The following is a 16,565-nucleotide window of genomic DNA, read 5'->3' as shown; positions in this document are numbered from 1 at the left end:
TTTGATTGTGGAACTATGAAAATCAAGAATTTTTACCAAGTTGCCAATTGTTGTTGGAGCAACAATTCATCAAAAAGAACAAAAGTCACTGCTTACATCAATAAATATTTTAAAACTTTTTTTTTTCAGCTTGAAAAAAGCCAATATTGCATATGAAAACATGTTTGAAGAAGTGCCCATTGTAATTAAGAATTCATACCTGATCAATGTGATGTTATGGGAACTGGAAAAGAAATCTGCAGTAGCCGATAGACATGAATTGCTCAGTCTGGCTAGCAGGTAAGTACTTGTTACAGTAATGGATGTATTTTTATTCACTTTCCCAAACCACAGTTTAACACCTTGGGTGAAATCCCAGTCTCATTACAGTTCATGGAAGTTTTGCCTTGACTTTTAATGGGGTTAAGACTTTACCCTTCATGTTCTTTCACTGAAGGAAAAACTGCATGGTAAAACTATAACATTAGATTCAAGGACTAAATTCAGTCTGTAATCTGCATATACCTGTACTGTCTGAAGTGTGAACTTTTTAGTAGTGTATATTTCTTCAAGAAAATACTGGCATTCTGAAAATTCAGGTAAATAGTTCTAGAAATAAGAAATTGTTTTATTAAATATTCCTTAAATAATTCTGTAAATTATTTAATAAAAAGACATCATATTTGTTCTACTTTAACAGCAAGTTGAATTTGAAAATAAAATTAAATTATAAACCCTCTGAGAAGCTGGCAAAATGCTCAGACCGATTGTCATGGCAGCCAGCTTTCATGATATCAGAAATCATTTAAGAGTTTCTAGAATTATCTTATAATTTTATCTAAGAATAACTTCTTGTTCTAGTAACACTTTGCCTTGAAAACACATTTATGATAGCAAACTAGCCATGACCTCTACCAGTACGATCAGAAATTTGGTGATGGTTAAATCTTAGAAAACAGTCAGGTTAAATGGATTATTTTGGGGTGGTCCAAAATAACCAGGTACACAAAATAATACAGTATCTTGTCCCATGTGGAAACTGGGATGTTTTTGCTAACAGTTTTTTTGGGCGTAACACTATTTGTATGTGGAGGTATTGGCTGCCAAGCTTCTGATGTTTTCTGACTTTTATAACCAAGTTAGCTCAATACTAGTGACCTCTTTTCCTTCTTCCTTGCTACACACCCCCTTCAGTCCCTCCCCCCATCATGTAAGACAGCTGTTAATTGATCCATATTGCTAGTGGTCTATATGTTGCTTGAGTTAGCAGAAATTTTCTATTTCCTTCACTTGAGATTATGTGCATGTATTGTGGGTTCAAATAGCTTTTAGAGAAGTATGTCAAGAGAAAACAGGTAGAAGGTTGAAAACTGCCAGGGAATTTACAGCTATTGCAAGACATACTTAGTAATTTTATCCAGTAAAGTTGTGAATTTAAACCCTGAAACTACCAAAGAGAAGAATATTAGCCAAGATGTGAAATCCACTGGACTTTGCAGGCTTTCTATCAGACTCTTTTCTTGGTTAAGGATTACAAAGCTTTTGCCATCAGAGGTAGAGGGTGGAGTGATTCTTCATGTGTGAAAAGGAGGACCGTGCTGAAGATACAGTAGGTTTCCAGATGACCTGACAGCATTGTCCTTGATTGTTTCTATGGGCTTAGTGCTTTAAAAAGAGTTGGGATTGCCCAGCACCCTGGTTCCTTGCACAAGCTGATCCTACCCATGGGAGACAATTCTGGAAATTGAAATTAATCTGAACAGATCGCAAACCACAGCTGAAGTTTTTCATCAGCTTTACATCTTATGCAGTTGTCCTGGTCGGGCCAGGATAGAGCTACTTTTCTGTCTTGTAATTTTGCTTCCAGCTAAGTCTCTTGTAAGTAGCTCTACTTGCTGAAATTAACAGCAAGTTTCTCAGTCAGTGTCTGCTTCTGGGACTGATAACGCTCAATGTTTATAGTTACAGCTAGAGACTGGTGTGCAGAGCCAAGGCCAATGCTCGGTTCTGAGGAACATCCTGTGCTATGGGAAGAGAAAAGGAGTAGGGAGGTCACACCTGCAACCCTCTTAGGGAGGAGCAGACAAAATAAATGACCAAAAGTGACCCGAGTATTCCATCCTATACATGTAATAGTGTAAATTTGAGGGATCATGAGAGTCAAACCCATTCCCCTTCCTTTGGCCTTCCTATCTTCACCCTTTGCTCTTCCCTTTGGCCCTTGTTCACCTGTTCCTATTTGCTTCAGCATCCTGGGAGAGTTCCATCCATTTGTCTGCCTGTGCTCCTGATCCATGCCAGCCTGAATCTGTGTGTTCCTGCCTCCAGCTCTCTATTGCTGCTGACTCCAGGAGTCCAGCCTGAACTTTCCCAGGGCTGCCCTGTATAATTGGTTGTGCCCTGAGCATTACTGGGGGAAAGGAGGGAGGTGTTGTTTTTCTGTACATTTATACATATTTTAAAATTTTCCTTTTATCATTACTGTTTAATTAAAGCTGTGTAGTTTAGTTTCCAACCCGTAAGTCTTTCTCCCTTATTCTCATTTCTTTATCAGGGAGGGGGATGAATAGAGAGAATCTGTCATTAAGTAACTGCCAGCCCAGTATTAAACCGTGACAGTAGTAGCTGTTCATACCACTGCCCTGACTCAGGATAAAAGATAAAAAATGTCCAGATTAATTTCCTTTCTGGAATGATGCTGTTAATAGCCTGGTGCAAGACAGGCTTTTCTCATAATGGGATGAGAAGTGAACAAGAAAAACAGGAGCCCAAAGGAAAACTTCATCATTTGTGTTTAGGAGTCCTTCATAATATGAAAAAAAGGGACAGGTTTTTTTCTTAGTGAATCATGGTTTCTTTTCAGTGAGTGTTCCCTTGGAGCAGGGCAGCACTGTTCTTGACAATGACACAGGTGGAACTGGATTCTTGATAAACCAGGTTAAAAGTGCCATTCAGATTAAATGTTTTTCTTTGAATGTACCCAGTTACTATCCGAATTTCAAGCAATTTCTTGAGCTATATGAAGTTTAGAATATCCCACTAACGGTTTTCAGAGATATTTCTGAGTTATGTCTCTTGAACTTACTTTCCTGGCAGCATTCCTTTGGGTCACCTGGTCTTTTTGAGGAATTTTGAGGAATGCTTAGTTTGGTTTCAAGGAGAGAAAGTTTTGCAAATTACCTCAACAGATTTATTTGGAGGTTTTTATATGTATCTTTTTTAAAAAATAATTGATAGGTGTTTTTAGTTACCAAACAGGTTACAGTCAGTATAACTGTATAACTTTGCAGCTGACAAATTAAAACATTTTAAAGCTCATTTATTCAAGGTAGAGCGAATTATACTGCCTGCTAAATATTTAAGTGGTTTTTACTTGTATTTAACTATGAAGATGTCTCTGTAAAAGAATAGGTCGCCTGAAGAGGGGGGGTTCAAATCTCCACTATTCCAGAGTTTTATTTCCACTTTGCATTTCTTTATTTTTGGTGCCCTCACTTTCCTATTGTAGTCTTAGTTGGCAGTAACTTTAAGCCTACTTTTTTTTCTTGGTTTTTTTTTCTCTTAGGTTTTAGGGTTGGTTGGGCTTTTTGGTTTGGTTTGGTTTGGTTTTTTTGTCCTTTGGGAGCATGCCTGAGTCTTTGTTTAATCTTCTGAGGCAATGGTTTTGGCAATGAAATTATTTACCCGTAGTTCTCTGGAGAGTTTGTTTCATTGAGATTCTCACATGTGCAGCCACCCACCTTGTCTGAGTTTCAAGTTGTACCTATTGAAGGTACTTTGTCTTCACCTTTCTCCTTTTAAAGTACACTTGTGACAATTGTATAGTTTACTTTTGGGGGCATGAATTTTTGTTTCCCCTTCTCTTGTGAAATCAGGATTGACTAGAATATTCTGGGGAAAGAATTTAAAGTCAGAATAGCACCAGGCTAGCAAGTAATAGCAAGTAAAGGCCTTCTGCTCAAACTGCTATCCTACTGCTACCCTTAAGGACCAAAATGTCTTGAAGACCTTGGAGTACTGCCAGCCTTTTGATAGAGACTCAAGAATTAAAATCCTGTCAGATAATGTTCCAGATCTTTAGAGAAATAATTACAACCAACTTTCCCATTCTCATCCATCTCTTTCCTATTCCACTGATGATCTAGTTTAAATTAAAAAAATCTTTTTTGTGGTCTAGCTTCATAATAGGGTTGTTCTATAATATCTCAATTTGTCTCAAGCAATTTTTCTAATAGTGTGCGTCAGTAGAAGCAAACATGTGCTGAACATTTACTGCAGTTACATCTACTTGGCAGATAGATTTTTCAGACATCAGATGCAGTATTTTTGCAAAAGTGACATAAGGAGGGTTACTCTGGCTTTTGAAAACAATGTTAACCTTTACACATTGTACTGTTTATTCAGAAATCTCAATGTGCTTAACGGATTATTAAGATAATTATGAAAATCTCTAATTTGCAGATGGGGGAAGCTGACACAGAGAGGGTAAATGTGTTGCCCAAAGGCACACATCAAAGTCTGAGCAGAAAAGGGAATGGAGCTCAAGATTCCTGACCTACATATCTTGTTCAGCCAAAATCCTCTTAAAAAGAGCACAGGTTGAACTTGGGCTGAAATGCTGAGATGTAAACAAGTTCTGCTAAGCAGTGGGAATGTTTCTTGGAAATATTTAATCAAAAAGATGTGCATTTCCCAGCAGTACCTCTCTAATCCACCCCAAGCTGTTCCCACCAGGAGGAGAAACGCTACAAAGGGTGGCATCTTTCCCAAAAAACAGTGACTCTAAGAGGAACCTCAGTAGATCTGATGTAAAGTGGAATAACCAAGCAGCAGATACAGCGTTTTCATATGCTGCTTCTTGCTGCTTTTTGTTCTCATCTTCCTTAGCCAGAGTGCAAGCAAAGTGAAATTAATGACAGGGTCCATTTATGGCAATTGTAGGCTAGCTCAGGGGAGTTTGGATACATCTAGCTGTGGAATTGTCACACCCAAAATTTAGGTGCCTGAGTACAGCACGGTGATTGAGGTCTCAGAGGCTGAGTGCCTCTGTTCCCTCTGGGGCCAGCACAGGCAGGTGGGCTTCTCCAAAGCTGCAAGCTAAGGCCCATGAGCTATGTGTAGAAACAGTTAAAACTGGAATTAATGAAGCTGAGAACTGTGTGAATCACTGCCTCTCTTTGAAGATTTGATGTCTGACTCAAGGTTGCATTTTGGGTATTTCAGATCTCTAGCAAGTGTGTGTCTGGAGTCCTTTCCTGTTTAAAGATGCTGAAGTAAATGTGGGCTTCATGTGTAGTTCCCTGTTATGAATCCTACAGAAGCAGAGCCAGCTGGAGGTTCCAGCCCCCAGCTGCTTGCATCATTTCTCCCCACTACCCCATTTCATCTCTACACCCCTCCCACCCTCAGATTTTTATTCCCTCATCTGTTTCAGAGTATGGCTGTACAAATAGCTGTATGGAATAGTCTGATGGAAAAAACTCAGGCTCCCAGTCTCCCCTTCTAGCTTTCCTTCAGTCTCACTAAAAAAAAAATTAAAAAGAAACCCTAACAGAGAGGGTTTTGCATTTGCAGTAGACTATTTCACTGGAAGAGTTTGAAGTGTGCCCACGCAAACAGCTGAAACCATACAGCTGAGAGTGCTGTAATCCTTGGGCAAAGAGGGAGGGAGAGGCAGGAAGATGCTGGTGCTGGAACCTCTTAAACTGGCTTTGCTGTCAACAGCCAACTGTGCCTTTGCTCTACTTTAAATATATCTGCAAAGGTAGGCTCTGGTGGTGCAAGCATTCCCTCAGGAAGAAGGAGGCTTCCATTTGGGTCTCTTAGCCTGATCTGTATCCTAACAGGATGCCCTTTTTTAGGGAGTGATACCTGCTGAGTTCAAGTATAAGTTGTTGCTTTCCCTTTCTCTGGGTGTTAGACCATGAGACTGCCAAAACATGAGGTACACCAGTGGGAAGAACAAGACAGACTATTATCTGCAGGTTAGGCTACTTTGTTCACAGGCTTCTACCTCTTATCCTCAGGATTACTTGACCTTTGTATTTGATAATTGTTAAACAAGGAATCAGAGGTCATCCAGGTGTCAAGGACTTGACTGTGTATCTGTTCTTTAGGGTGAAGGATTATACCCCATCAATATAAGGCTGTTAGCACAAAAATGCACAGTATGAGCAATTACTTTGCAGACTATGCTTTCGAGTCTTCTGTGGGGTTTGTTTGTTTGGTTTTTGTTTTTTTGTTTGGGGTTTTGTTTTTTCTATTTTTGGTTGGTTTTGTTTTTTCTTTTTCCAAGCAGATTTTGACTGTTTCTCTTTGTTTGTATTTGTCCTTTTCTTGGCATTCTTGATTATGTCATCCAAGTTGAACTTAAGTCTTAAATGATGAATTTCTGGAATCTTTACGGATGACCAGGTATAGGTGAGTAGTCCTAAAAATGTGAAGGATTGCTCACACATTAGATTATTTCTTCATTAAGTATGTAAGAATCCACATGACACATTTTTGAGTGTCCTACCTGCTAAATAAGCTCCATTCATCTTTTTTCCCCTTTTTAAAATCTATACTTCTGCCCAAAAAGAACACAGTCCCCAGGTATGGACTTTCTGATGCTTACTGGTTAGCAATTCTGCAGCAGGTATTTTTGTCCCTCAAGGATTCTCTGGTACCTGAGGTGTGGTTATCTCTTGATGTAGCCTTAGGGTACAGCCATGTCTTAAATGCAAGACTGTGCTCAGGTCATCAACACTGCATGATTTTAGACCCAACTTGTTTCAGATGAAACTAAACTGAAAATAGGTTTAAGAGGATACCTGCTGTGCTTCAGCCACTAATGGGTTTTCAGATCACTGGACCACATCAGAACTAGTGATAAGAAACCCCCCTGAAACACATGTGGCATGAACATTGGTTTCTCAGCACCAGCTGTTTTGCTTTATGGATCTGTTCCTGTTGGTCTATGCTACTTGCTAATCTAAATGTAAACTCAATTTAATTTAATCTTCAGCTGAATCAGCTGACTGAAATGCATCCATTGAAAATGCAGTTTCTTTATTACTGATGCCCTCAGAACAACAACAAATTCAAGTACTGAGTCTTGTGGGAAGGCAAGTCTCGATGGGGCTGTAAGCAGCATTTACTCACACCCCCTTTAAAAAAAAATGCTTTGTTTTTTTTTGTTGCATAGATGCATGGAGGGTATGTAGGGACCTAGCAGTGTGATCTTTGAGATCAGCTGTGGGGGAGTGCACAAGGTAAAAAGCCTAAGGAACCTTTGGGCTAAGTTAAGTGTATGATGAGTCTTATGGGATGGAACAATGCAATTTCACTTCCTAAATCTCACCAGAATGAATTTCAGTTGAATAAAACCTGCTTAAATATTGTATATATACATATTTACAAATTATTTCCTGTTGGTCTTTCTGATTTTTGTAAGACATGGAGCAAAAAAGGGCATGTAACATGTGAGCACTGAGGAAGAAGAAGCTGGTCCTGTACTTGCAGCATACTTATCACTTCATGTCTCCATTCACATCTGTTTAAGTTGTCTGGTTTTAGCTTTTTGTTTCCCTGGCAATGAGAGCAAACACGATATTACTGCAACTTCTAATAGAACTCTCTGTTTCTGGATTCTTCTGTACTAAGCTGCTCCCAAAGAGATTCACATAAAATCATTCTTTGTAACCAGTTTTATTTCATATAGATGCTATCTGTAAAATAACTGTGTGTTCCTCATGTCCACGTACCCTACAAGGCTATTAGTGGATATTTACATAGGCATTTCTGATAATATCCAATTCTGCCACTAACTATGTATAATATAAACTCTATAAAAAAATAAAAATATGCACATGCCTAGCCATGGCAATATTCCACTGTTTTAAATATCATGGGCTTGAAATGCCTAACAAAAAACCCCGTAAGATGTTTAAAAATAATTATTATAGTGGCACCTTTCTTGCTGCTGTGTAGCAGCATCTGCCCCTGTGCACATTTGAGATTTAAAACTTTGGCTTGTAAATAAATTCTGGTCTGAAGTTACTGATACAGCCTTTTATTGAGTGAGCAGGCAGCTCAGGTGGTGAAAGAGGTGTCCTGGTACTTGGAGATACAGGTTTAGCTACATTCTCAGGAAGTATCCTCTTGTGCCTTAAGTACTTTACCAGCTTGTCTCCAGCTACGAGTTCTATGGATTTGGGGAATAATTTACACTTAAAAAGGAACGTTCATGGTATTTTCTATGTGGTTCCCTTTTCACTTTATGCCTCTGTCTTCCAGTTAGTTTCCTCAGTTCATAGGCTGTAGGACACTGGGAATGCATTGTAAAAGACAGAATCCTGGATAGCATGAAGATGCAGTGACTGAAGGATATGGTTCTGACACAGAACTGCACCAAACTTTTTGTAAAAAAGAAACTTTGATGAATAGGAGTGGATTTCAGTTGAGGAGGAGAAGGATGGAGTCTAGCTTTTTGAGTCATTGGTCTTCAGCCAGGTAGGAGTGGGTAAGGCTTAGATCAGAGCCAAAACACTGACTTCTGATCTACAGGATCAGTAGAGAGCAGTAAGTGTCCTTCTTTTACTGTACTACCCTGTAAACACAATTTTGGATGAATACTGTCTCCATGGGCACCAATCTAAAAACTTCCAAAACTTTAACTTGGAACCTATACCTTAAGTTGAACGTTCCTGCAAAATACTGAATCCATTGCTAAAAATGGTTACAATAAAAGTTGTTTAACAGACTGGTTTTGTCTGGCCAAGGGAGTAGATTGCATAACTGGAACTGGACGCACCCAGCCTCGCTGCTTCCATGTTGCCTATGGTATGGAATGTGGAGTTGGCTGGACAGGACACAAGACTCCTTCTCAACAGCAAAGATCAAGTGATATCTGCTGAACTGCCAGGAGTGGTTTGATAGACTGCTTAATGAGATGGAGTTCTGAAGAACATTTGCCTCTGCAGAGGGATCGTTACATTTTCTTGAAAAAGCTAGCAGCAGCTTGAAACCAAACTCCTGAAATATTGTTGGGGATTACATGTCATCAAAGTATCAGACTTTTTCTTTGAAACATTTCACCTGCATCTGTAAATTCATCCATATATTCACTCAAGACATTGTTTTTTTTAATAACTATGAGGTTCTCTGTGAAGACCAAAACACTTAAGTGTTTGCAGTGTGGCAAAGATGCTAAAGGAGGTGCCATGTAAGCTATCATCAAATAAAGATATGAACAATGATAATCAGGAATGTAAAAATTTACAAACTGTGCCATAAGTGCAGAAATGGTGGTCAAGTGACTTGAAATGTATTTTAAATTTTAATTTTTAAAAAAAGAAATTCAGTCTTTCATGGATGTTTCTTTTATTTCAGTAATCACCTAGGGAAGAGTCTGCAGCTGCTAATGGACAGAGTGGATGAGATGAGCCAAGACATTGTTAAATACAATACTTACCTGAGGAATGTAAGCAAACAGCAGCAGCAGAAACACCAGGTTGGTAACGTGGGGAGCATGAATGAGAGGATTTTTTTCCACAAAATGTGGTTTGGATGATATCAAAGACAGATCAACTTGAAGCTAAGCAAGTGAAAATTCTTACAGAAATGTATCCATTAAATAGATTCCTAAAATGTGCTAATCAGTGGGGAATTATCAAATTAATTCACTTGTGCTGATACATAGCATGGATTCATCTTTCTTTGGCATTCTACATGTTTGTTAGTGATTTATGATAAAGCAAAAAATTTGATAAATATGCTGTGGACACAGGGATTAGAGGTTTAGTAAATTAAATGAAAGCTGAAACTACAAGTGAACTGTTCCAAAACAAACCATGTTTTAATACCATCAGTTATAGTCATGCATCTAGAAATAAAGAAACAGAGTCCACATTTGAAATACATATTTAAAATGGCATTTTTAGTCATGTTTTGTGTCAGTAGATAGTGAATACTGATCAGGTGATACTGACTTTAATTCCTGATGCCAAAGGGTCTTCTTTAAAATCCAAAATAATCTGATTAGGGAATGTGGAGTGTGGAGACTGGCTCTCAGGGGGCTTTGCCTGAGCAAAGGGTTTGAACAAAGTGACCCCCAGAGATCCCTTCCAACCTCAACCGTTCTGCAGTTTGGAGATGGTATTACTTTATTTGCTGTAACCGCATCTGATAAAGCAGTACTGTGTCTAATTATAGAAGAATGCTGGTAAATTGCAAAAAAACACTCTGGGAATGATTTAACAGCCTGGAAAGCAGAACGTAGTCAATGCAAATTAAGGAGTGGCTTGCTTACTCAAGAGGTACCTGCATGAAAAATAAATTTAAACTCGTAATCTATCAGACAGAGGTATGACAAGATTCAGTATCAGACAACTGAAAATGGGCCAGGCCACTTTAGAGATAAAATATTGCAGGCATAGCTACACGAAGTAGCTAATTGTTAAAAAGAGTGCCTGTGGTTCATGTGAAGTGCTTTGTTACTGACTATTTTAAAATCAAAATTGGTATTTTTCACTTAAGTAAAGTGTAGCTTGAACAGAGAGTACTTCAGGGAAGCAGCTCATCATCTGGTCTCTCCTGGCTTTGTAATTCCTGGTGACATAGAAGCTTCATGCATGTTATCTTCAGAAAATGTATTTTCCTTTGCTGACAATTTGAATAGAAAGATGGCATCTTCTTCAAAGGTTTTTGTTAATAATGAGGGGGTCTGTTTATTTTGAAAAGCAGAGCAAAGTAGGTTCCATGGTGCCTCTCTTAATTTCTTTACTAACTATAGCTGCCTTAGTAGTGGCTCATTGTAGCATAGTTAGTGGTCTTAACTTCATTTTTAAAATGGAGCATTTGTGATTAAGAGCAATCCTTTTCAATAGAGAATAATAGGCAGACTGCTGAGAAGTGAATGGAGTAATGCAAAGAAAGAAGAAACTACATGCAATTCACATACAAATATGGGCATTTAAGATTTTATTTTTAACATTGTCCAAAAACATGGATTTGTCACTACTACTGGAAAAAAAATTACTTCATTTGAGTATGCCACCAAGTATAAACTGTTTTCAGACTCTTATGCACAGATACATTTAAGTAAGTGAGAAAAACACCCTGTACTTTCTGGTCTGTTTATTTTAAAGATTCCTTTTGTGCTGAATATGAAATCTTCAATAGACAAGCCTTACAGCTAATTCCTGGCTGTCATACTGACATACAGTGTGAAATCTCACATATGTGTTTTTGGATGTATGCACTACTGCAAGAAAAAATCTTATCTGATAGCTGAAGAAATGGTCTCCCTTAATTTTTATGTCTCAGTCATCTACATAGCAAAAGGAAGCACTGAAAACAAATCCAATGTTTTTTAATGGCAGAATAATTTCTAGAAACTGCTACTCTAATAACCCACAAAGAAATAGCATAAAAATCATAGAATATCTAGATAACTGGAATGGAGAAATGAACCATTATGCTTATTTCAGCCTTTGTTCTAATTTTAGTTAATATTTTTTGGCTTAAAATACCTTGTTTAATCTCTTCCCCTCTCACAATATTGCTTTGAATTTTAACTTGCATAAAATTCAGTATTTCTGACTTGTATAACTATTTGAGTTAATGACTTCTCATACCTACACATTCCATCCTTGATTTCCTTTTTTGCTTGGGGAAATAGAGGCTTTTATCTAGACGATGTGTTCTTTCCATTAGATATTGTGTTTACCTCTGCTTAAAAAAAAGAAAAATGAACTGTATCACCTCAATACCACTGAATTTTCTAGTACCTACAAGGTGCCAGCTGGTGGAGGGAAGGGGGTTGCTTGTTACCAGTGAATTGAAATAAGCTGTGAATTGCATTTGCATTACTTGAAATAAACTGAATTGCATTGTATAAGTATATTTTTTAAAACATACTTGCTGGTTAGGTAGAATATCTGAAAAGAAAAACTTTCCATTGCTTTGGATGTCCTGTTGTTTTCAGTTTCTGTTTCTTTATTTTCAGTACCAGCAGAGACGTCAGCAGGAAAACATTCAGCGTCAGAGCCGGGGAGAAGCCCCTCTTCCTGAGGAGGACATCAATAAACTTTTTAAACCACCACAGCCCCCTCCAAGAATGGAGTCACTCCTTATTGCAGGTAACATTCTAGCAGCCTCTTTAACTCATTTTTTTTGCAAAGGAGTGTTTCCTTAAGGAAAAAATGCAGTTCCTACCTTGGAAAGCACCTTAATTTTTCTTTACCTTTGCCATTATGATATGATATTTTTGCACTGGTAGTATTCCACGCTTTGTTTGGTCGAAGGCAATGGGTTTAACCTGGGATCCACAGCCCTGGTAATGTCTGAAGTATGGAGGTGATGGGAAAATAAGGAAGAGAAATAACCTTGTTGCTAGTAGGCAGTCCATGTCTCTTTTAGAATATGAGCTTACACACGTGGAAGTATTTTAAACAATCTAGGGAAGTAATGGAGCTGTTACTGATACGGACATATGTATTTTTCTGAAAGCAAGCCACTGGGATTGAACTGGAATAATTTTTTTCATCTCTATGGCCAGAGTTATGGGGAGACTATCCCCATCTCCTTGCACCCCAAGGTGAATTAGAATATAAATGTTAACAAAGCATAGGTGGTTTTGGTCATGTTATTCAGTTTTCTGGTATGCTGCAGTATGTATCCACAGTTTGGTACAATAGGTAGTGTGTGTCCTGTTCCTCCTGGAAGGGCATAAATACCTGGAACCTCACAATGGCAACAGAGAGCACAAAGCCTGGGTGCTGTGGTAAGCATCTAGGCGTACCTAGATGTCAAATTAAATTTGGAAAATTTAATGAGAAAGGAAATTGTTTAATTATAGCAGTTTTTTTGGATGTTAGCCATCAGCTTGTTTTGCACTAAAGGAAAATTAAACTGAGGGCCTGGTACCTTAGTGTATAGAAAAGAATGATTTGACATCTAGAAAGAAAGAAGTTAATTTGAACTACTACTTAAATTTTGGAGTGTCTAAGAGATTATTGTTTAAATATTAATATTTTTTCTTACTGCTAATAAGTACTGCTTTTAGAAGAAATAATGTTCTTGATTTATTATTCCTTCCAGAGTCTTTAAAAGAAATTATTAGTCTCACAGTCTTTACCAGTTAATGAATCCTAGCAGTATTTAAGTATTTAAACTTCCAGCATTAGCATAGCTTAAAACTGCAGTAGAATCGTGTATGTGTGTACATCTGTGTTATATGTGGAATGAATCATCCCTTATAAGAGAGGATTGAAGACTTTTATACTTAAAGGGAAAAACAGTTTTCAGCCAGAGCACTGTGTTTGTTATTTTACCATAGTCAGAGGAAGAGTTGAAAGCATCCATTTCAACTTAAATGAAGTTTGTGAAACAAAACTTAGCTCTTTTGTCTCTGAGGCATTTAAAAACTTTTAAAACAGAGCATTAAATTGAGAGTTTATAGGCCTTCTAAACAGTCTTAATTTTGATTAAACTGTCTTCATGTTTTGCTATTCCTAGCTAACAAAGGAAATAACTTTTAGCAGTACTTACACAAATATGTTTTGATGGCACATTTGATTTGTAAAGCACTGACAAATCTTCATGCCCTGATGATTTCTGAAAGAGCTAATAAAGCAAAATACTAGGTGGAAAAAATGGCTAGCAAAGTATGAAAAAGGTGTCCCACAATATTCAGTCTGCTACTGGAAAATATTACAAATATTTTAACAGGGACAGCAGATGCATAAGAACAGAACTGAACTTGTAATATTTTTAGGCAACTAAATTGATCGATTAATGTGATTATCATTGCAAGAATTTTTCATTCTTTTTATTGTCATAAAACTTTTCAGAAATTTTACATAATAGAACTGTAGGAAAATTAAGGGGGGTTGAGTATACCAGTTCACTCATTCTGCTCATTTAGTTTCCTCTTACCAAATCTGTTAGTGAATACTGAAAATGTAATTCCTAAGTGTAGTCAAGCTGTTAGGTTGCTTCTCTGAGTAAATCCTGAATGATTTACACACAGTTGGCTTTTTAAAAAGTACATTCTAGAATGTCTTTCTAAATTTTAAAACTGACAAGGGTTTACTCTCTTTTCCTATTGACAGGTCAAATTAATACCTACTGCCAGAATATCAAGGAGTTTAATGCACAGAACCTGGGCAAGCTCTTCATGGCTCAGGCTCTCCAAGATTACAACAACTGAAGAAACTTTGATGTAGCCCTCATCAGAAAAAGTTATTTACAATTTTATGCTGTTCATGATCCTCTTGAAAATTTAGTACATTGGGGAAAAAATCTTGTAAAGCAGAGTCACCTTGGATTGTGTAGAATTCTGTAAGAAAAATAAAAATTAAATTTTAATGATATTTTAGTATTTCCTTATTTGTTGGCAGTATTAGACCGGAATTTTCTGTGGTCAATCAAGTTTTCTGAATGCTTGGCAATTATTTGTGTTTAGTCATAGCAAATAATACAGGTTTTATTTAACTTAGCATCATCAAATCACTGAATTATTTCAATGGGAAGGGACCTTAAAGATCATCTGCTTCCAAACCCCCTGCTTGGTCAGGAACACTTACCACTAGACCAGGCTGCTCAAAGCCCCATCCAACCTGGTCTTGAACACTTCCAGGGAGGGGGCATCCATAACCTTACTGGGCAACCTGTTCCTTTATCTCACCACCCTCACACAAAAGAATTTCTTCCTAATGTCTAACCTGACTCTACCCTGTTCCAGCTTAAAACTATTACCCTGTGTCCTGTCACTACACAGCCTTGTGAAAAATCCCTCCCCACCTTTCCTATAGGTCCCCTTCTGGTTCTGGAAGGCTGCTATAAGGTCTCCCTGGAGCCTCCTCTTCTCCAAGCTGAACAACCCCAACTTTCTCAGCCTGTCTTCTTAGGAGAGGTACTCCAGCCCTCTGATCAACTTCATGGCCCCCTCTGGTGTTGTTGCTTCAACAGCTCTGTGGCCTTCTGTTGGAGACCCCAGATCTGGACATAGTATTCCAGGTGGGGTCTTATGGCAGTGGAATAGAGAGGGTAGAATTACCTCCCTTGACCTGCTCGCCATGCTTCTTTTCATGCAGCCCAGGACATGGTTGACTTTCTGGGATGCAAATAAACATATTGAGCTTCTCATCAACCAATACTGCCAAGTCCTCTCAAGGCTTTTCTCAGTCCATTCTCTGCTCAACCTGTATTTGTGCTTGGTATTGCCCTTACCCACGTGCAGGACTTGGCCTTGTTGAACTTCATGTGGTTGGCATAGGCCCACTTCTCAAGTCTGTCAAGACCCCTCTGGATGACATCCCTCCCCTTCTGTGTGTCAACCACACCACACAACTTGTTGTCATCAGCAAATTGCTGAGGGTGCACTCAATCCATGTCTCTGACAAAGATGTCAAACAGCACCAGTCCTAGTTCCAGCCCCTGGGGCATGCCACTCACCCCTGGTCTTCATTGGACATTGAACCATTGACTACCAGTCTTTGACTGTGACCATCCAGCCAAATCCTTATCCACCAAGTGGTCCATCTGTCAAATCTCTATCCTTGGAATTTGGAGACCACAATGTTTTGTGGACAGTGTTGAATGGTTTGTACAAGTCCAGGTAGATGGCATTAACTGCTCTTCGCTTGTCCACTGACACTGACTGTGTAGCGGGAGGAGCCATTCTTGCTCCTGAAGCTCGACGAGCTGCTGGTCTCTTCCAGGACTCCAGCCACCACACAGCGCTTCCAGGGTAGAAGTGTAGCAGGAAGAGCCTTTCTTGCTCCAGAGGCTCAACGAGCTGCTGGCCTCTCCATGCCTCGCACCAGAGTGAGCTGAGGTCTTCTCTGTGGGTGTGTGTTCCACCTTTATTGGCCCCCTGGCCTTGCTCATGCCCAATAGGGGCCTGTCCTAATCAGGCACAGGTGGACTCACACCCACTCACTGGCAATTCGAGGCACCTGGTTTATCTTATTTCTCTACAGACTGCATCATAAAAGGTCACCACGTTTGTGTCAAGCACAACTTGTCCTTGGTGAAGCCATGTGGATAGCTACCAACCAGCTACATATTTTCCATCTGCCTTAGCAGAGCCTTCAGGATCTGCTCCATGATGTCGCCAGGCATGGAGGTGAGACTGACTGGCCTGTAATTCCCTGGGTCTTATTTCCTTTCCTTTTTGAAAACGGGGATTATGTTTACAACATTTCCAGTAAGGAGAACTTTGCCCACTGTGGGAACTTGGAATCTGAAATGAAAACAATTTATTACAAATATTCATTATAGCGGACAAAACAGACAAAATGTAGTATTTCCCAGTTTTGGTTGAGAACTTACAACCATAATGTGCTAATCACTTGGAGCAGTTGCTCACTTTTCAGTCTGGTGTGATGGACCTTCCATATGACAAATATTTTATGGACTTATTTGGAACATACAAAACTAGTGTTTTGCCTCTAGAGACTAATCCCTACCATCCCATTCTAAGCTGTGTTCCCATTTTCCATTGCTGCCATCAACTCAATCGAAATCCAGTGATGCTACTGAGGTCCTTGTGACAGAAAGTAGAAGTAATTAACCTGGAGCAGCTAGTGTGATGTAAT

General features: G+C 38.8%; 1 protein-coding gene across 1 annotated transcript in view; it reads left to right on the top strand.

Moving 5' to 3' along the window:
• EIF3H (eukaryotic translation initiation factor 3 subunit H) overlaps positions 1-14,336 on the top strand; it is a 90,719-nt gene extending 76,383 nt beyond the window's left edge. The window contains exons 5-8 of the mRNA XM_030445893.1: positions 130-279; positions 9,352-9,472; positions 11,969-12,101; positions 14,076-14,336. Coding sequence (XP_030301753.1) covers positions 130-279; positions 9,352-9,472; positions 11,969-12,101; positions 14,076-14,173 — 502 coding nt within the window. The 3' untranslated portion in view covers positions 14,174-14,336. The remainder of the gene's footprint in view (positions 1-129; positions 280-9,351; positions 9,473-11,968; positions 12,102-14,075) is intronic.
• Positions 14,337-16,565: the final 2,229 nt, after the last annotated feature.

Source organism: Calypte anna, chromosome 2, assembly GCF_003957555.1.
Source record: "Calypte anna isolate BGI_N300 chromosome 2, bCalAnn1_v1.p, whole genome shotgun sequence".
In the NCBI taxonomy this organism is placed as follows: Eukaryota; Metazoa; Chordata; class Aves; order Apodiformes; family Trochilidae; genus Calypte; species Calypte anna.
Note: the sequence above shows the minus strand (reverse complement) of the source record. Positions and strands in the feature narration are given on the sequence as shown.